The sequence below is a fragment of the Rhyacophila brunnea genome, unplaced genomic scaffold (assembly GCF_057557595.1).
Source record: "Rhyacophila brunnea isolate RB1 unplaced genomic scaffold, BYU_Rbru_1.0 scaffold_88, whole genome shotgun sequence".
NCBI lineage: Eukaryota > Metazoa > Arthropoda > Insecta > Trichoptera > Rhyacophilidae > Rhyacophila > Rhyacophila brunnea.
The window spans coordinates 1,169,448-1,191,515 of NW_028233359.1; the positions used below are offsets into that span (position 1 = coordinate 1,169,448).

The window sequence follows — 22,068 nt, forward strand, 5'->3', positions numbered from 1 at the left end:
GTTTATAAAGAAGATAAATGGACGGAGACCCTCACATGAGTATCTCCGTCACCAGCAATGAATCCTACCCTACACAACACATGATGACAATGATGAATACATAGTTACATGGTTCCGCCATGCGGTGGCATGACGGAGATGACAGAGTTCTCCTCGTAAGTCCTCCCTTTACCACGTCCTTGGGTACACTTTCTGGGTAATCATACCACAGGCACTTCTCACTAAAAGGCACGGGTATGCGAATATCTCCACCATCTTCATGCGCGGCGGGCAGCCGAGCCCGTTTAAGACGATGCCTCCGCAACCGTACATTAGTCTATGGTCAGATGACACGGTTACACCTAATAATTACGTAGGTAATTAAGACTATCGGGAGAGTCCCAATAGTCATAGGTGTGACAGTATACCTACCTACGCTGTTAGTGTTTATTTGCCATTGGTGAATACGTGTAGTGCTTGAAAATATCGAAAGGCAAAACCCGAGTGGTAAAAAACTACCTACTCAAAAAGAATAGTACAAAACATAAATCTAATAAAGCACAGTGTATTGTTTAATCGCTTCCACGGTATAGACTATTCAGTATTTCGGCCATACATAATAAATGATTACGTATTGCGGCAACACTTAAATTAATGTAGGTACCTTGAATGGATCCTATCTGTCACGTTCTTCCTGACATGTTTACCCATTTTTACCATAAAATGGACGTAAAGCGAGAATGTGATGGAGAACAATCTGATACAGAAGGCAAGCTTTTGTTTGATACGCAGACTAGCCACCCAATCAGCCCGGAAGTTCGCACTCACGTAAAGCAGGAGAATGCCGACGTTTCAAGTTGCAATTTTGAGGTTAGTTTTGGGGAACTGATTTCTTTTACAATTACTCTGTATTGTGACTAACAACGATTAATATATTATTATAATATGCTGCTTTTTTATAAACTCCGTAGAGACACAATGATATTAAACGTTGATTTAAAAAATAACTCGATTAAGTATACATTTTGACAGCTACGATATATTTGTGATTTAGGTTAGGGCAGGTTATCTTCTAATTCATTTTGACTATAATTACTCATTCAAGTGAAAGTGGTTTTATTGTGTTAACCATAAGGTTTCTTTCAGTATCTTTTAGCGGACCTCTCTAATATAAAACCTGAGACGGATGATCAACTATCCGTCATCAAGCGCGAGACTATTGAAGATGTAATAGACCCATTATGTGATGTTGAAGATCCTAAACCGGGTTGTTCTTATTCAGAATACAGGCCAATACATCAGGTTCGTTCAATTGTATAATGTGTTATTTTTCTTCCCTCGGTGCAGTCTTATATTGAAGGTTGGAATTAGCAATACATGTTTTAATCTTAGAGCCGTTTCACACGCGACACCATTGTCTCGAGACGCTGCATGAATGGTCGCGTTTAGACGGAGTAGCAAGTATGTCGCGTTCATATATATGTAGAGAAAACGATCATGCGGTGCCCAATCCGTTGACATCTTGTCAATTGATGAGGGTGACGTGTTTAGATTTTATTAAAAAAATGAAGAATACTGAGAATAAGAGACCGCAAAATATGTTCCAACATTTATTTTAAAGAGCTGTATTGACTTTGTCAAGGGCCCAATTTCATATATATTTTATCTGACAATGGAGACGGGTATCTTTCCGGAAGCATGGAAGATGTCGAAGGATACTCCTATTCATAAGAGTGGCACGGAGTGGAAAACATACGGCCTCTATCAGTCACAGACATTTAAAACATTTTCTGGTGTGCCTCAGGGCTCAAACTTAGGGCCATTGCTGTTTACGTTTTTTATAAATGACATAGAATTGGTAATTAAAAATGCTATGTTTGTGTTTATGTTGTTTGCTGATGACTTGAAACTCTTCATGAAAGTTGTCGCCTTGGACGATTGTCGTCAACTCTAACTTGATATAGATAATATATTATATTGGAGATGGTTTACTAATGCCTCGCGAGTATTGTTCCAGTTTTCGATGCATGGATGGATATTATCCGACTGTCTTTCTCTTAGGAATGCTTTCATACTGTAACTTAAAATTAAGAAAGGATCTTTATTTAGCTACATAGTTTTCCCGACTTATACGAAGCGTAAATGAAAACTCTGACATTCTGGGTGGTGCTGGCTTGTGTGTCTCTGATCGGAGTCGAGGGCATCCGTTGTTTGTTCTCCCAAGGTTCAAAACTAACCTGCCATTAGTAATGCCAATTGAGAGGGCAATGACCATGTTTAATGAAATCGATTCGAATATTGATGTATTTTACTTACGTGGGAGTGAATTTAGGTGGACGTTATTATATAAATTTTTAAGATAGTGTCTATCGATAGTTCACTCTGTGTGCTTCCATATACTTTTATATTTTTGTTATTTTATTTCTTATTTTATTACTCATTATATTTTTAATTCACATTGTTCTGTATTTTCATTTGTAACACTTATTTTATGTCAATCATGAACGTTTTAAATTAAAAAATTGTTATGTTCTTTGTAAAATAAATTTGAATTTTTATTAAATGTGCAGTGCCCAGATACTAGTATCTCGTCTGAAACGGCTCTTACTTAATGAAGTAATTTAAAATACGTGCGAGAACTTGTTTTATTTATGGGCTGTGGAGTAGTAATACATGTTATTAGAATAGGTTCGTTCAATTTTTTATAAAGGTTGTTTTGTTAGCCCGATAGAACTTTAAATAAATAAATTGTAAAAATAGAACACTAGTTAATTTTGGTAGTTTTTTTAATTCGAAAGACACGTGCATGGCATTAACATTTTTAAATGGTTTAGGGCATATTGCCACCGTATCTGTTCTCAACGAAGCATATACTGGTCACCTAATTTAGAACACTTTTTTCGTGCACTGCCAGTTGTATAACACGAATAATGTTGGCTTTCAATGCACCAATTGTTGGTTAACTATCGGCATCAGCCAGTGAATTCACAAACCCCCACAGAACATATCGCATGACTTTAGAGATCAATTAACAGGTCCATTTATGGAACAAACTTACCCCTAAATTTTATATTCGATGAGTGCTGTTGTGGTATGGCATATTTCGTCCGGATACTTGTCATTATATTTTCAAAAATATTATTGGTCAATGTTCCATAACGCAATCTTCAGTCTAATTTTGAAAAAATATTGTCCGGTAATGCAATCAAGGGATTTTTAAGGATCGGTCTCAAGCCATATGCAGCATATTTCCATACTAACAAAAACCGTTAAGCTACAATGAGCTAAATCACTAAAGAGCAATTTCTCGAGAAAATGCAATTATAGGTTGCGCGAATCGACAACATTATTTATAGGTAGATTTGGTAAATTTGTCAACGTGATTCTATTCGTGTTGCTTTGCCAGACTAATCCAATCATTAATGTCATAAAGTCAACGGGTGTCACACACCACACAACGATTTGACAGTTAACTCTTTTGTAAGTTATATCTAAGCAAAAAAAAGACCTAGCATTTACAACTGTTAAAACAAAAATTATTTTTATTTGCTTTAATATTGTTGAATTAAATATACCAACCCTATTCTTTTTGTAGATTTCTTCCCCGCAATTTTTCACATATAATCCATTGGACGTCGTTAAAAAAGATACAATTGACAATAACCTGACCAATAACAACATAACAGATTCAACCAATAAAATGAAAAATATGATACAGCATTCAGAGATAACTATAGATGTACTAAACGTGAAACAGGAAGTTTCGAAATTATACTTGCCAAAGGTGGTTCGAATTGTGTTGAGCAGAGTTGCATATTTTCCATGTAACTTTATTTGCAATAATTGTTATGGAGTGTTTGAATCTGTAAATCATCTAAATAGTCACTACATTTCATGCACGTCTCAGCAACCTAAGTTATATAAAACACATATTGGTAAAAAACCACATCAGTGCGATGTGTGTTTTAAAAATTTTCTGCAAATTGGTAACCTTAAACAACATAAAATGACACACACCGGTGAAAAACCATATCAATGTAATGTGTGTTTTAAAAAGTTCAACGCAAATAGTAAACTGAAAAGACATAAAATTATGCACACTGGTGAAAAACCACATCAATGCGATGTATGTTTAAAGAATTTCCAGGACATTGGTTATCTCAAAATACATAAAATGACACACACTGGTGAAAAACCACATCAATGCGATGTTTGTTTAAAGAATTTAAGGCAAATTGGTGATTTCAAAAAACATAAAATGACACATACTGGTGAAAGACCACATCAATGTGATGTATGTTTTAAAAAATTCTCTCGAATTGCCCACCTTAAAAATCATAAATTTACACATACTGGTAATAAACCTCATCAATGCGATGTGTGTTTTAAAAAAATTGTCTCAAATAGTGATCTCAAAAAACATAAAATGACACACACTAATGAAAAACCACATCAATGTCATGTATGTTCTAAACAATTCTCTCAAATTTCTCGTCTTGAAGGTCACATAATGACTCATACTGGTGAAAAACCATATCATTGCGATGTGTGTTTCAAAAAATTTGTCTCAATTAGAGATCTCAAAATACATAAAATGATACATACTGGTGAAAAACCACATCAATGTCATGTATGTTCTCAACAATTCTCTCGAATTTCTCATCTTAATGGTCATATAATGACTCATACTGTTGAAAAACCACATCAATGCGATGTATGTTTTAAACAATTTACTTTCATCGGATATCTCAAAAAACATAAAATGACACACACTGATGAAAAACCACATCAATGCGATGTGTGTTTTAAAAAATTTCTGCGTATTGATCGCTTAAAAACACATAAAATGACCCATACTGGTGAAAAACCACATAAATGCGATGTTTGTTTTAAAAAGTTCACCTCAAATGAAGATCTCAAAAAACATAAAATGATTCACACTGGTGAAAAGCCAAATCAATGCGATGTGTGTTTTAAAAAATTTCTGCGATATAATCATTTAAAAACACATAAAATGACACATACTGGTGAAAAACCACATCAATGCGATGTGTGTTTAAAAAAGTTTATTTCAAATAGTAAACTTAAAAGACATAAAATGACGCATAACTGGTAAAAACTATTTAAATGCGATGTGTGTTTTAAAAAAATTCAATTAAATTGTAATTTAGAGATACATCAAATGACACATACGCGTAAAAAAATACTTTAATGCGATGTGTGTTTTAAAAAGTTCATCACAAATGGTAAACTCAAAAGACATAAAATGACAGACACGGGTGAAAAACCACATCAACGACATCGTCAGTCAGTCATCTAAAAAGACATAAAATGACACATACTTACTGGTGAAATACAACTTCAATGCCTTATATATTCATATAAATGCACGTATTGTCATGCTTCAGAATCTCAAAAAATGATATACACTAGAAAAGCTGTTAGAAGGCGACGCTTGCCTATAAAATGTTCTTAAATGAGTCATCTAACAATACATTAAACGAACATTCTGCTTGAAGTCACACCAATGTGACGGATGCTTATATAAATGTAGACAGATCAGTAATCTGAAAAAGCATAAAATTTCATCATTCGAGTTCATTCATTCAATGAAATATTCTGGATATTTCTTGGTTAGTACATAAATGGATTCTGCCTTGAACATTATAGATACGTAGACGAAATGACGTGATTATTGGGTGCCTCCTGAATAGGGTCATCCTAGGGAACATTTTCCGCATAATTTCGAATGTGTGTATCAAGCCTTGATTATTTGTTATAATTGGGTCTCACATTACTTATTGATACAGCCCTGGAGTGTTGTTGCAATTGTTCCATTAGCGTTCATAATGGAACAATTTAAAGTTCTAAACTTTACACCTCATCCAATAGTCACTTGGGTAAACGAAACGTATGCCCAAATTCCTTGTTGATTTAAAATGATTATTTTTTGTAAATCAATAAATATGTATTTAGGTAATAAAATGTTAGTCATAATTTTGATAGTGTGTGTGATTAATTGTGCTGTGTAAACGATGAAGGGGAATGTTAATACAGAATACTATAATATACCCCTAGTAAAACAAGAATTTAGATATAATCATTATAAAACCTATTTTTTAATGAAATGGCATATATGTGTAACGCCATGCATTGTATTTTAGATGAGAGTATTAAGGATAATATTAGTCAATCATCTTAAGTCCTCCGTCGTGGGCAGTCAGAAGTGGTCAAGAGGCCCGAAGCCACGTCGGTTAGCGGTCCGAAACGTCACACTTGTTGGCAATTTCTCACATTAATTTTGGCATCAACGAAAGTATCTTTTCGGTTGCAATGCAGTATCGTTCGCTACGCGATTATTAATTTTATTATGTTCGATAACACAATTAAATCTTTAAATGTTTTATATTGTATTTATTGTCAACATAATATGTTATTTTTTATTTTAATTGAACTTGTATTTGTTATCTCTTCATAAATAAATAAAACTGTCTTACTTTCACATTATTATTTATATTACAATATTATAAGACTGAACGTACACATTAACAATAAATATTTTTGCTTGATTTTATCAATGTTATTTTTGTACATAAAATTTTTGTAATAACTGTTGAAAAAATGCGAATCCCGAGATCACAATTTTGGCTCGAGATTGAATTCCCTACCCCTGAATACCAGGCAGAATTTAGCAACCGAGAGGATTTCGAAGATATAAAAGATTCCAGGTTGAGAGCACATCGTTGCAACCTCGTAGAGTCTATGATGATTACTCGGCCGGCGAACTTCCGATCCGGCAATTCAATGACACACCTTTACAGTCCCTTAGAGCAGCGACACCTCGTCTTTTATTGCTGAGCGTGAATCGGGAAGGTTACGATATGATTTTGGAGAATAATGCATTAATTAATATTATTATTAATATAATTAATTAGCAGTGGTGAATATGGCAACATCACTGGCAACTACAGCATCGACAATCGGATAATCATCTAGTGGCACGGCATTACTGGCCATTTTGTCGGGCATTGAGAAGTCACTGGCAATCCTGGCGCAGAGATTCACACATCAACAAATGATCCGTCAATACAAAAAGAAAAGGGAGAATGACAAAGATGACCGAGGTACAAGAACTTAAGCAGTGACTGATCACTATACCTGCGGATCAGTGGCGCACCCAGGATTTATTATTGGGGGGGGCCCAAGAAGGAGAATGTAAATTAGTCCCATAGGCTCTTTTTCTTCTTCACAGCTTAATATCTCGTTTATCTGTCTTTTGTCTATTGCACTCGGTGTACCTATACCATGGTCCCTACATCCTGAAACGGGCCCTCAGGCTAGAATATTTGGTGGGCCCCCTACCTACCGCTAACTGCTACTGAAACACTACATTAACGTTTTTCAAATTGTGTTTTAGTTCAAATTAAGGGTACTTATACAGTGAATTATTGGCGATTTTTAATACATCTACTTTAATAATGGAGCTGTCGAGTATGGATACGTAATAATCAAAAAATATATTGCACAATTATATAAGTACTTAATTGAAAATGTTATTAAAAGCTAATTTATGATATGTGTTTATCTCACTTATCTGGTCAACCCGAAACGTCCCGGGCCCCAGGCTAGAGCCCTGTCAGCCCTCCCCAGCCATGACCTACACCAGTCCGGAATTCGGGTGGACTTTGACAGTTCCCTTAGGTATTGGGTTTCTAAAAAAACCTGACATAAGTGTTTCGAAATTTTTGTGTTAGAAATTAAAATCTAAGAAATTTTTCTAAAAAAAGTGCTGGAGAATTATTACAAATCATTTTTTTGCCGTGTTTTTATTTGTCTAAGCTCAAAGGTATAGTTTATTGGCTTTCAATGTCAATGTTTAAAATCATTCTGATAATTTTCATGTTTAGGGGTGCCAGGGCTCCTTGCCCCCTCACCCCCTGGCTGCGCCACTGGTGTACACCACTCCGGAATTCGGGTGAACACCGAGAATTTTTTGATATTTCCATTAGATATTGAGTTTCAAAAAAAACCCGACATTAGTTTTTCGAAATGTTTGTGTTGAAAGAGGGTGCTGGAGAATTTCAAATCATTTTTTTCCGTGTTGTTATTTGTCTAATATATTGGCTTTCAATTTCAATGTTTTGGGGGGGGCCAAGGCCCCTTGCCCCCCCCCCCCTGGGTGCGCCACTGCTGCGGATTGCCTATGGTGCCACGGTAGAATGTTTCTAAAGAACGCAATCTATTAAATATTTACATTTGAATATTATAATTCTGACTCGAAGTTGTAAATGTTAGGAATCGGAAGCATTCTTTGTTTGTTCTCCCAAGGTGCAGAACTTATTTGCCATTAGTAATGCCAATTTAAAGGGCAATAACTATGTTCAATTAAATCGCACATCGTCAGCTTGCTATGCATGCTTCTGTGTTTGTTTTGTGTGGATATTCAGGAGAGAGTTAAAATGGTTTTTCTACGATATTAAAGTTCATTCTTTTTTGATATATTATCATAATTTTAATACTTTTTTTATTTATAAAAGAAATGTAATAATACGTTTTAGCTCTCTCCTGAGCATTTGCATGAGACGGGCGTGGATGGTTTGCATAATGAGCCGACGATATGATATTGATATATTCCGCTTACATGATGTTAGTTAGGTGGGCGTATTTTGTGTGTTTTTAAGATATGGTCTATCAATCTAGTTCACTCGGTTGTGCTTCCATGTACTCTTATTATTCACTTATATAAGATACCTCGTCACAGGACAGATGTTATGTTTCATGATGCTGTGTATCGTGCGGTTAGCTTATTTGATGGCACCATCAAGGTTGATTTGTTTTTTATTAACTATAATATATTATAATATTTGTGGACGTATTAAATAGGTTAAATTTATAATTGTATAAATTATCATATTTCATTATTATTTACTCATGCTGCCTTTTTATTTTTATTGTTATTTGTAATTAAGATATTTTTATACATTTGTATTTATTATGTATTATGGCGCATTGGCCAATAGCTGTAATGCCGTAATACTCTTTTTTTATAAATAAATAAAATAAATAAATATCACCCTGTATTTTTATTTCAATATTGTTTACACTTACTGTTTATGTCATGTGAACGTATTGAATTTATAATTTGTCATGTTCATTACTTGCTAAATTTAAATAACCAATGTAATAATTTAAATATCAAATATTTTAATAATTTAAATCATACTATTCGACCCCGCTAGTTCACAGCCTCTGTCCCACAAATAAATATTATCTTAAAAGTAAATACGTCCCTTAGATTTAAAACAAAACCTACCTGCTGGCAAGATTATCTCCCTTAAAAGGAGTCACCCCGGCCCAAGCAACGACAAATTTACCGTCAGATTGCCTAGAAATCTTTACCACCCCTGCCCCTGGCGTCATGCCCCCCTTCAGACATTTACGCATTTGAATAATATGTTGATTCAAGTGCGCCTCAAAAGCAGGGCTTTGAACCGGCACTACACCGGAAATCCCGATATTATTGTCGGAACGAAAACCGGAAAAAATGTTGTTTTCTCTTCAATTCTGCTAAACGCAGACAGTTCTGTTGGTGTTAGTACCTACCTATCTAAATGCCTTTGGAAACTTCTCTACCGACTATTACTTGGTTGTAGGTCATACACAAACGAGGTTGATTCTATGCATTCCTCAATAAACTGAGCAACAGAAAAAAAGAGTAGCAGTCAAATATCTACTTCTCATTGGGGTAAATAATATGGTCAAAATATACAGATTTTCTGTGGCATGATGGTTTTAGTTACCTATAAGTTATTTTGTCTTATTTGCTGCTGTTAAAAACTTCACATTAGTAATGTGATCAGCCCAGGATATCTTCATGGTCCTCGTTACAGCCACACACAGATAGCCTTACCCTCTTCTAATTTAACGTATCGGCTTTGACTCAATAGACCATAACGTAACGTATCTACTGATGTACCTACCCTCAAGTTCGAAGCTAGCTATGGGTGTTGGTGTGCACTAACTTGGGGTGTGAAATAAATTGTTTGTTTCAACTTTGTAATTTAGTGCTATAAAGGAGCACGGGTCAAGAAATAAAAAAAACACCAGGATGAGCTTTACTTCGTATATTGTTTTCACCATTTATTTTTATAATATTTCTTTACACTTACATCCTAATATCAATTCATGACATTATAAAAATACTCCCTTTATATGTAACAAGGTTCTATATATTTCTTATTTTTAGGTACTTACACCAAAAGCCGAATCTATACGCTTTGAGATTAAAAAGTACCTACTATTTCTTTCATGTTCTATCGACAAACTAGCTGGCATTTCTTTTTAACTGTATTTCAATTGAGCACTAAATTAATTACATTACTTTGCCAAATGTAGCAGTATCCTAACCAGTCTTTGTGTTGCCAAGTGCTCTGATATTCTCATATTTAATTTCATCGTACTTTTATCAGTATTATCGTATTAGATCCAAAAAACAGTCCAGTCGCCTCTCTTCACCGTGAAGTGATCGATCTGTCATAATATTATGAACTCTCAAGCTTCAAAATGTTATAGATACCTATCAATACCGATGAAATACCTTGCCAACCTTACAAATCGATAAGGGCAAATCAGGAAACGCAGAATTAAAGAGAACTGAAATACCTAACGGGTGTGTAGTATCAATCTAACAGGTACCTAATCGAACGAGAGTGTCGAAGAATATGGAATAAACCTATTTAATTTTATTCAATGAATAAAACATAAGATTTGAGAATGTAACATTCAATATAATATTATATTAAACATACCTACATTATGTTTGAAAACATTTGCAAAATATTTTTTCTGAGAATTTAAGAGAAAAAAATCAAAGATTCACTTTGTATTACACAATAGATAATTAAGTATCTAAAAACATTGTAAAGAATAACATTAAATAATTAGGTACTTGTGAATTTGTTAAATGATACCATTTATTATTACATACATTTTATTTTATCGTTATGTTTCTTACAGCTAACTCAAATAATGGGAACTGAAACACCTTCCTGGTGTGGAGTAACAGGCAACCGATCTCGGGTGTAGAAGAATACGGGAAAAACTTAAGCACTTGTCGAGAATACGCTTGTTCTTTGTTCTGACAACCACTGCTCCCGGTTTATTCACTGATACTCATTCAATATTAGTGTATTTTAAGGTTGGAACATACACTATATCGCATCAATCATGTGCGATTCATTTTCGTATGTGACTCACACATTCATATCTCTGCATAATATTGCGCTTCGAAATTCTATTTCTCAATCTCTTTTGTGGTTTTTAATTAAACCATAATTATTATTTTTTCTCTATGCAGCGCAATCCTTTTTATTTATTTAAAATCAAACTACAATGTTATAAACATAGCTACTGAAATGACATTCGATATAAATAAAAAACATTTCAAGTTATACACGTATTTATTTTTGAGTGATGTACTTACCTACAATGAATGCAAGTAAAGAGCGAGGTATTATGTTTATATTATGTTGGTTATAATTATATTAGAAATTTTCATATCAGTATTCAATATTGCATACATAGTAAATAGGTAATTTAAATCACAATATAATAAAAACGCATACAAAAATATCTCATAGAAACTGTACCATACGGCATTTTAGTTTCTTCGTGTTTGCGTTTTACATTAATACTTATATAAGAGAATTAAAATTTTGCGAATTCAGTGGTATATACTATATAACAGCAATAATTATAATTACTTCTTCTTTCACCCTGAAATACCCCAGCATTAGAGAGTAGAGAAATCACAAAATCGCGCCACTTCCCTCAGTCCATCGCATATGCTCATAATGAAATATTATTATAAATAAAAATGTTGAACATACATAATTTTGAAAAACACTTCTGAGAAAATATATTATAACTAAGAGAAAAAATCTTTTTTGAAAAAAATAAACCACCCCGGCAGGGATCTAACTCACCATCTCTTGGGTTTACGCCCCGTCCGCGCATTTATCTTTTATGCTACAAGGCGACGTACTAATTGCGACAAATTTTAATCATTGGCCTTTTTAATACCTGCTCATCAGTGCTCCACGAAATAAAGCTACTTTGGCAATCGGTTTTTGTTTATTAAATTAATATCGAACTTACGAACTCGAAATCGGCCACTTAAAGTTAGGCGCGTATCTCTTAGTTTGCTTGGAATGGTACAGCATCTTCAGTCGTTTTCCGTGAGATTTTTTACGATGAAAACATTGCAAATAGTCACATTTGCACATGTCAGATTTTTTTTTGTATGGAATATTACGACTTCATTTTTCTTGCGGCACTTTCTGAGTCGTTTGTGGAATCATTAGTCAGGTTGAAGATTATCCTTAATAGCAATGGTTAGGTCGTCTTTTTATCGAGAAGAGTCGCATTTTTTGGGACGTGATACTTGAAGTGGTATCACTATTATGATATTTCAATGACCACAAATATTTATTTTCTTATTAGGTTTCATTTCGTGTGTCGTATGACATTCTAATTTTTGAAGCCACGTATCCTGTTAGTTTTAGTTAAGCAATTTTTATCTCAATGATTTGGTAGTAAGGTATTATTTTGTATAGTTACAAGATTTGAAACAGGACTCACGATACGGTTTTTCATCAGTATGTGTGTCTTTTTATGTTTTTTAAGAACACTATTTGTAATAAACTTCTTAAAACACACATCGCATTGATGTGGTTTTTCACCAGTATGTGTCATTTTATGTGTTTTGAGAGTACTGATTTGAGTAAAGTTTTTTAAGCACACATCGCATTGATGCGGTTTTTCACCAGTATGTGTCATTTTATGTCTTTTAAGATCATTATTTGCAATGAACTTTTTAAAACACACACTGCATTGATGTGGTTTTTCCCCAGAATGTGTCATTTTATGGATTTTGAGATAACTAAATTGCAGAAATTTTTTAAAACACACATCGCACTGATGTGGTTTTTCACCAATATGTGTCAATTTATGTCGTTTGAGACCTTTATTTGCAATGAACTTTTTAAAACACACATCGCAATGTAGTGGTTTTTCACCAGTGTGTATCATTTTATGTGTTTTGAGAGTACTGATTTGAGCAAACTTTTTTAAACACACATCGCATTGATGTGGTTTTTTATGATTTTTAAGATGACTACTTCGAGAGAATGTTTTAAAACATAAATCACATTGATGTGATTTTTTACCAATATGTGTTTTGTATTTCTCAGGATGCTGAGACTTCGTGCATGAAATATAATGACTATTTAGATGATTTTCAGATTCAAACACTCCATAACAATCATTGCAAATAAAGTTACGTGGAAAATGTGTAACTCTTCTCAAGACAATTCGAACCTCCTTTGGCAAGTACGATTACAGAACTTGAACGTTTTGTTCATCTATAGTTATCTCTGAATGCTGTATTATATTTTCCATTTTATTGGATGCAGGTGTTATGTTGTTTGTGGCCAGGTTATTGATAACTGTATATTTTCTTACGATGTTCAGTGGTTTATGTGTGAAACATTGCCGAATAGAAATCTAGAAAAAATAGGATTTGTTTATTCAATTCAATAGTAATAAAATCTCCCATATAGCATTGATGCAATGAGTTTTATCAAGTACCTAAATATTATAAGGACTGGTTGTTTTTTTTTTAAATAGAACTTACGAAACGGTTTACTGTCAAATTAATCTGACACTGCCCTGACTTGACATTTATGATTACTAATCACTCATATTATTAATCATACTAATCAATGATTAGTATAGACTGGCAAAACAACATGAATAGAGTCACGATTGAAAAACGCTAGCAAAACATCCATTTTGACTTGAATGGGCTTAAAAAGACTATCTTTATAATTTAACATACCTGATCTAATGGCCTGTATTGCGGATCAGAGGAACATTGGGGATTCTGATTATCGGTTTGGCGGATTGCGTTGTCAATAAATTCTACTTTGATGTTGACTGCCTCTTCATAATTCTCAGACTTTATATTAGTCAGAGCGGTTTCACGATTCTGAAAATAACAACATTATTAAAATTATGTAACGGTAAAACAGCTCTTTCTACTGCTATCAGTGGCCGCCAATATATGAGTGCATTTGGCAAATGAATGTAAACTCAACGAGCGATAGTCCGGCCCAATTCCATCTCACCAGTTTAGCTGGACCACATGGCGTAGGTACGTTTGTCTGTCTCAGGAATAATACGTTTTAAAGTCGTGAAGCATCATGTCCAACATGCACCTTAATGTTATGTTGAAGTTACTCGTAATGTTTGAGTTTTTTATAACACTAACGCACACGTCATTAGTGTTGATAATAAAATTATACTTTATGGATAATGGGAGGTAATTTGTCAAAATGAAACAAACAAATTGAGTAATTTACGCCGAATGGCCGACATGCAGTGATTACATTATACAATTTTATATAACTCTATAAGTATATAAAAAAATGCAATATGTTCAAAATAACGGTATTGTAAAAAAAAATTAAAGTATATATTGTGCCTTGATAATTTCACTTAAAAAATTTTTTTTTGTTGTGAAATATTTATAAATATAAGTAAGTATATTATATATTTCGTTTAAAATTTAATTAATAAATAGATTCCATAAAAAATTATGTTTCTTTTTTTCCCCTGGCTGTTCAGTTTTGTCACTGTTCTGTTTTTTCATGATCTGTTTTGTCCGGTCACCGTTTGGCAGAATGTCCATGGGAACGCTTTTTTGACGACTAATTAGTGTTTCCAGTACTTATAAATTAAAACACAGTTTGTAGTTTAGAATCTCCGTTACAAAATATACCTAAATAAAATGAAAATAAATTCTTGGTCTGACATGATAATAATTAAATCGAACTCTTTGCATAGAAAATATGGCTGGAATTTGGGATAATAAGACGAAAAACGGCTTCTTGTTCGCGTATGGTTAGTTATGAATAATAGGTATTGATTATTAATCTATTATATACAAAATTCAAGTGAACTCCTATGGTGTAAATGTCTATAGTATTAATATGAATATCTAACGATTTATAAATGTGAATAATGCCTATCATCACTTTGACAGATCATCATTAGTCTATGGATCGTCCGAATTGGTTTGACGTTTCATGTCAAACCTTTTCTGATGGTCCGAGAACGGTTTGATTGTTAATGATACACTGAACCAAACGTCAAATCTCAAACCATGTCCGGTCTACTTTCTACTCATACAATTTATACATATATTGTCTATGGTTTAGTTAGATTTGTTTCGTTCAGGTTGAAAGATACGAACCTTAAATTAAGTCATGTACAGAATCAACGAAAGTAACGGAAAGTATGTCGAATTAAATGTCACGGACATTTAATAGTTGTTCAACAGTTTTAATTTGCAATAGGTAATTAAAATATCGTATACCTACCAACGTACCTAGGCACCTAATCTTTTTCAATTAGGTACTCTTTTGTCGACATGTTATGAAATTGTACATACTCGTAACATTATAATAATATATACTACCTACCTAATACTGTGGACGATTATTCACACTATAATATTATTGTAAGAATTGTGTTTCAATCGAAAACAAAAGATCTTTGTTCTCTATTTTCGAGATTGTCCATTATCGGCATTTTGCGCGTATTCTACCATGCGTACATCATTGTTCGCAATAACTGCAAACTGTGCACATGCATATTCTACATGTAGGTACATGGCAAGCGAATTAACACTATCAATAGGTATCCATATTGAGATCAATCAATTGTTAAACGAATTTGAGTGTATGGACTGTTTTATAGATACGAGAATTTATTTTGACAGCAGCTGTCAGTGGTAAATGATAATACAGAAGGGGGCGCGATCATAACCAAAGTAGTCTATGGTTAAGGATTTCTTAACTCTATAGTCTATAGTTACCAGATGGTTTTCGGTTACTTACCAATTTTACCTTAAGTACGAATTCTGCATTAGGCTCATAGCTGATCCAGAATTGAGATAGAATGCAATCGATTGCCGACCTTCGACAGAATACGTCACCGAGGAGATGAAGTCTTTACATGTAAAATCGGACATACCTGTTGAACTAGACTGTAATCTGAATACGAGCATCCTGTTTGAGGATCTTCATCATAAAAGGGGTGTACTATATCTTCGACGAGCTGGCGCTTGACGTCAACGGACCTGTAGTCAGTCTCAGGTTTTGCAGGATACTGAAAGGAACATAATACTATACGATCACGTCATTATAATATAAATAGTATAGGTAGCCCATGAATCGTAATATTTCTGATATCTGTAGGAGAATTGGAGTATAATATTATGTTATTATAGACAAGTTAGCGTGCATTTCCTTAACAGAGTTAAAAAATAATTATCTACCTATGCAATGTTTATTATTTTAACACAAAAATTTGAGTAGTTATAATATGCTATGAAATAATAAAAAAAGTCAAAAAAAATCACGAAATGTGTTTGACAGTCAGCTATATTCGTTTAAAAACACAGTATCTTTTAGTAAGATACATATATCTAGCAGTATATGTAGATTAATAGCACCTGTGCACGTGCATGAATTTATTTGCAGCAATCGTTAGCATTTTAAACTGTCGTGACAAAGTGCTGTCTCTCTCCAAACTCATTCATCAAGGGTAAGCGAGACGCGATGTTATCATTTCACGGTAAAAAAAAATCGGTACACCTCAAAATGAGCGCTGAAGTTTGTTTTTTGCCGGCAGGTTCGCCACTATCGTTCTTCTGCGCTGGCGCAGATTTGTCGCATAAAAATTCAGAAGCTTCCGAACTTTTTTGATTGATGCACGCAATATTGCAACTTGCATGACAATACGTGCATTTTCTTGTTATGGCCGCGATAATACGTACTGTCAGCAGTAAATCCATGCACGTGCACATGTACTTACATAATGATGAACAATTATTACTAAAATAAAATAATACTTGCTGCTGAATTGAATGTTAGAGTGTCATTGATTAAACAAAAAGGGAAAACATTTTTAAATAGTTTGTAAAATATAAAAACATACTATAGGTACCTACGCCATACTGGTGTTTTGCAGTAGTTAAGTATTTGACCGATTCTTAAAAAAACTAACCTCAAACTTGTAACCTGAATCATCAGCATTCTCTTGTTTTATGGTGGAGGCGTCCGGGACGTTTGGGTTCGTAATTATTGGTACTTCAAACCAAGGCTGCACTTCCTCATCAGGATCGCGCTTGATAATAGTACCATCCATGCTTTAATATTTGGGCTTTGGTCTGCGTATATTAATCTACGGCCCTGCTCAGTGCCAGAAAGGAAAATAAAGCGTCCTCGTTCGTGTTGCCATAATGAAGAAAAAAATATTTTGTGAAACGAAGTATACCTACATGAGATACCTACATAAAATCAGATAATATTATTTCAATAGAGTTAGGTACAATCATTGATATAATATTATATCAAAAAAATCAATGTAAGTGGTTGTTGTTAAAATCATTTGAATAATTTTATTATTCATGTTAAATAATTAAATAATAAGTACCAACTGAGATTTTCAGGGTTCTACTGGCTTCTTCTCAAGATTTTGGCTGAACCCAGGAATCACAAAATTAAATAAAAAATGAAAAGTCTTTCTCTGTTGAACACGTGGCTTTATATTTTCAACGGTTATTTTTATAAAATAAAATTATGCTTAGCAGTACACAAATTTATTCTTATTGTTTAATAATTTTAAGATTCCTATGGTTAATTATTATATCCTATATGTATACTATAATAATTATATTAATGCCCCGGAGCGGCATTTTCTCCAGGGACGTCACTTTTGGCGGCAAAATTACTATAGTATACATATAGGATATAATAATTAACCTTTCTTAGGAATCTAACAATAAAATTAATAAACAATATGAATAAATTTTTGAATAAATGATAAAGAAATGAATAAAAAAATAAATAACTCTATTAAAATAATATTATCTGATTTTATGTAGGTATTTCATGTAGGTATACTTCGTTTCACAAAATATTATTTTCATGATTATGGCAACACGAACGAGGACCCTTCATTTTCCTTTCTGGCACTGAGCAGGGCCGTAGAGTAATATACGCAGACCAAAGCCCAAATATTGAAGCATGGATACTATTATCAAGCGCGATCCTGATGAGGAAGTGCAGCCTTGGTTTGAAGTACCAATAATTACGAACCCAAACGTCCCGGACGCCTCCACCATAAAGCAAAAGAATGCTGATGATTCACGTTACAAGTTTGAGGTTAGTTTTTTTTAAGAATCTGTCAAATACCACTGCAAAACACCAGTATGGAGTACCTATAGTATGTTTTTATATTTTACAAACTATTTAAAAATGTTTTCTAATTTTGTTTATCAATGACACCCTAACATTCAATTCAGTAGAAAATTATTATTTTATTTCAGTAATAATTGTTCATCATTATGTAATTACATGCTAGGCGTATAACTCGTTTACACGTGCATGGATTTACTGCTGACAGTACGTATTATCGCGGCCATAACAAGAAAATGCACGTATTGACATGCATGTTACAATATTGCATGCATCAATCAAAAGAGTTCGGAAGCTTCTGAATTTGTATGCGACAAATCTGCGCCAGCGCAGTAGAACGATAGTGGCGAACCTGGCGACAAAAAAACAAACTTCACCGCTCATTTTGAGGTGAACCGAAGTCTTACCGTGAAATGATAAGATCGCGTCTCGCTCACTCTTCATAAATGAGATTGGAGAGAGACAGCACTTTTACGTTTAAACAACTATTGTCACGACAGTTTAAAATACTCAAGATTGCTGCAAATAAATCGATGCACGTGTACAAGCATTATTAATCTACCTATGCTGCTAGATATGTGTATCTTATTAAAAGATACTGCGTTTTTAACCCTTATCTTGGCAAGACTAGTGTTGCGTAAAAAAAAATATTTCTTGGTGTGTTTGTATGTCAAAGTGGCGTGTGAAACAAGGAAGCAGGTTAAAAAAAAATATTGATTTTCCATTTTCCTTATTTACGACTGTATCCTATAAGATACATTGCCAAGTAGTCACACATTAATATAAAGTAATAATTAATAATAAAATTAACAAATAATAGAATTTAAAAACACATCTAAATATACATGAGTTATTGGGTATGATACATTAAAAAACAATATCTTTTTTCAGTAAAACACAATCTAACATTGCACTTGGTGTAAAATACCGATGTTTGTCCAGATTTGCAATATCTGCATCTGCCTTTCTGTCGGTGTTCTGGAAAATGAGCGATAGTATCCAGTCTAATATCATCGTCTGGTCGTGGTTTCACAGGATTTCTTATTTTATTTGGTGGTGTTCTTATGACATCTGTACTAGGACGTCCGCGCTTCATCCTGTTTTTGAGGAGCAGGGCATTGGCAACTTTCATTCTAAATTTTTTAAGTGGTAACGGTTTGACCTTTCCATTTTATAGCAACTCTAGTTCTCGGCGATAAAGAAGCCAACCATTATTTATTCACTCCTGATCCAACACACATTTTGAAACCCCATTTTTTCGGCTTGTTTTTTACATATTGGCGTCTTGAACCTACTCTTGTTCCTTTGTAGGGTATCATCATTTTGTCTATCGAATTCTTGGTCCCCTTTTCTATTATATACAATTATGTCGTATAATTGTTAGTAAGGGTCTTACTTTATATCGTTCAAATCGGCTTTTTCGTTATTCATAAAGTGAACGAACCGTCGTAAAGCTTGATAGCGTTTGAGTAGCATATTGGCTATTCTATCATACCTCATATCTTGGGACCAGCAATCCGTGTAAGCAGGTAGCTTTACAATTCCCATGTATAGTTCGACAGCCAAGAAGTCTCGAATTTCTAATACATTTGTATTTATACAAGTGCCGGAATGTTGTGTCGAATACAAGTTAGTATTTTCTACTATAATATCATAAATGTTTTCTGTGAAAAATAATTGAAAATATTTCAAAGGTGTTTTTATATCGTCTGGCATAGTAAAACTATTTTCATTAACTTCTACTTTTGATTGGAAGTGATCATCAGCCCATGACAAGTTCATTTTCTCGGCACGTTTTACAGAATGCCTTCCACGAGCTGTACTTGTTGCAGTTCTTTTGGCTGGTGAAGTTGTTCCCGATTCCTGAACACTTACATCAATGTTAGAATTATCAGCTATAACTGTAATTTCTTGAGCGACTGCTGAATTATCGATTGTTTCAGTTGCATACTCAAAATTTCTCGGGCAACTCCTTGTTTATTGATATTTTTCATGAATATAAGCAAGAGGGGTGGTAGGTTCGTCATCACTTTCATCACTTTCAATATCAGAATCAGCTCCTAGTATAGGTACTAGTGTCATAATTAGTTGAGTTCTTGATGACTGCAAATAAACAAGAAATATATAAGCATATAATAATAAGTATAATATACCTAATAATAATTATACATATATTATAAAAAAACATAGGTACTAATTTTTGATACCGTAACTTGGCATTGTATCCCTGAAGATACATATAACTTCACAGCGAAATACAAGCTAGATCTAATTCATATTTTGATTACAAAATACATTTACAACATTCCACATAACCTATGCAACTAAATTTATCCCATTTTTTGAAGAAATATCTTATAGTTATATAAATATAATATAAACTTACAGCAGCAGGAAACATGTTGCCAAGATTTCTCGCCATTTTGAAAGATGTGTCACTTTGAATGTCAAGAAACATTAAATGGAGAAAATGTAGATGGCAGTAGTTACACGATTTGGCTAAAACAAGAGTCAATACCAGTATATTATCACATAACACTTACATTACCGATTGGGAAGTTGGAAATAAAAATTAATGTATACAGCGTATACTATAGGATACATTGCCAAGAAAAGGGTTAAACGCATACAGCTAACTGTCAAACACATTTCGTGATTTTATTTAACTATCATAATATCATAGCATAATATATTAAATTTTTTATATTAAAATAATAAGCATTGCATGGGTAGGTGATTATTTTTTATCTCTGTGAAGGAAAAGTACGCTAACTTCTCTTTAATAGTAAGTAATAACATATTATAGGTACTCCAATTCTCCTACAAATAACAAATATATAACCATACATGGGCTTTACTATTTATATTATAATGTGATCGTATTGTATTATGTTCCTTTCAGTACCCTGCAAAACCTGACACTGACTACAACAGATCTGTTGACGTCAAGTGCGAGCTTGTCGAAGATACAGTACATCCATTTTATGATGAAGATCCTCAACCAGGATGCTCGCATTCAGAATACAGACCAGTACAACAGGTATGTCCGATTTAGATGTAAAGATTTCATCTCCTCCTTGACGTCTTCTGTCGAAGGTCGGCAACTGAATTTCATTATATCTCAATTCTGGATCAGCTATAACTATAACTCTATGTCACTTCTTCATTGAGGTTAGGTACTTAAGTACTTACCTTCATATAAGTACTTGCATTAGTTTAGTATTTGATCGTTGAACCTGTGTGTGCTTAAGAAGCTGATGACTATTTATTAAGATTTTTTCATATCACATTTGAAACCCACGATCACTCCATAGTTTGTACGTTATTTTTTTGTTAAATACCTAAGCTGTTTCGTTTGTGTGAGCGCATTAACTTGTTTTAGGTGGGTAGAAAGTAAACCGGATACGGTTTGAGATTTGACGTTTGGTTCAGTGTTCCATTGAAAATCAAACCATTCCAAACTGTCAGAAATGATTTGGAATGAAACGTCAAACCAATTCTTACGATACCTAAATAGACTAATGACGATCTGTTAACGTTAAAGTGATGAAAAGCCTTATTCGGCATTTAAATATCGTGAGATGCTCATATTAATATTTTAGACATTTACACCATAGTTCACTTGAATTAGGTATATCTTAATAATCAATACCTACAAATTATTCATAAGTTACCATAGGTACGCGAACAAAAAATCGCTTTTGGTCTTATTATCCCAAAATTCCAGCCATATTTTCTATTCAAATAGTTCGATTTAATATCATTA

General features: G+C 33.5%; 2 protein-coding genes across 2 annotated transcripts; one reads left to right on the top strand and one right to left on the bottom strand.

Annotated features, from left to right (window-relative positions):
- Positions 1-3,795: 3,795 nt before the first annotated feature.
- On the top strand, positions 3,796-5,209 carry LOC147063759 (uncharacterized). The gene has a single exon (XM_085959345.1). The coding sequence runs from the start codon at positions 3,986-3,988 to the stop codon at positions 5,093-5,095; it is 1,110 nt and encodes a 369-aa protein (XP_085815471.1). The 5' UTR covers positions 3,796-3,985; the 3' UTR covers positions 5,096-5,209.
- A 1,697-nt stretch (positions 5,210-6,906) lies between these two features.
- LOC147063760 (uncharacterized) lies at positions 6,907-17,323 on the bottom strand. The gene is made up of 5 exons (XM_085959328.1): positions 17,110-17,323; positions 16,075-16,209; positions 13,877-14,026; positions 9,293-9,405; positions 6,907-7,027 (listed from the first exon to the last, which is right to left on the bottom strand). Exons 1-5 carry the CDS (start codon positions 17,248-17,250, stop codon positions 6,907-6,909), a joined length of 660 nt encoding a protein of 219 aa, XP_085815454.1. The 5' UTR covers positions 17,251-17,323.
- Positions 17,324-22,068: the final 4,745 nt, after the last annotated feature.

Bases quoted from the DNA above. Each gene is read 5' to 3' on its own strand.
- LOC147063759 (XM_085959345.1), top strand. From the start codon at position 3,986: ATGACACACACCGGTGAAAAACCATATCAATGTAATGTGTGTTTTAAA.
- LOC147063760 (XM_085959328.1), bottom strand. From the start codon at position 17,250: ATGGATGGTACTATTATCAAGCGCGATCCTGATGAGGAAGTGCAGCCT. The intron at 16,210-17,109 runs GTTAGTTTTTTT...TGTTCCTTTCAG, and splicing joins ATTCAGGTTACAAGTTTGAG to TATCCTGCAAAACCTGAGAC. The intron at 7,028-9,292 runs GTAGGTTTTGTT...TCTCTGCGCCAG, and splicing joins GGAGATAATCTTGCCAGCAG to GATTGCCAGTGACTTCTCAA.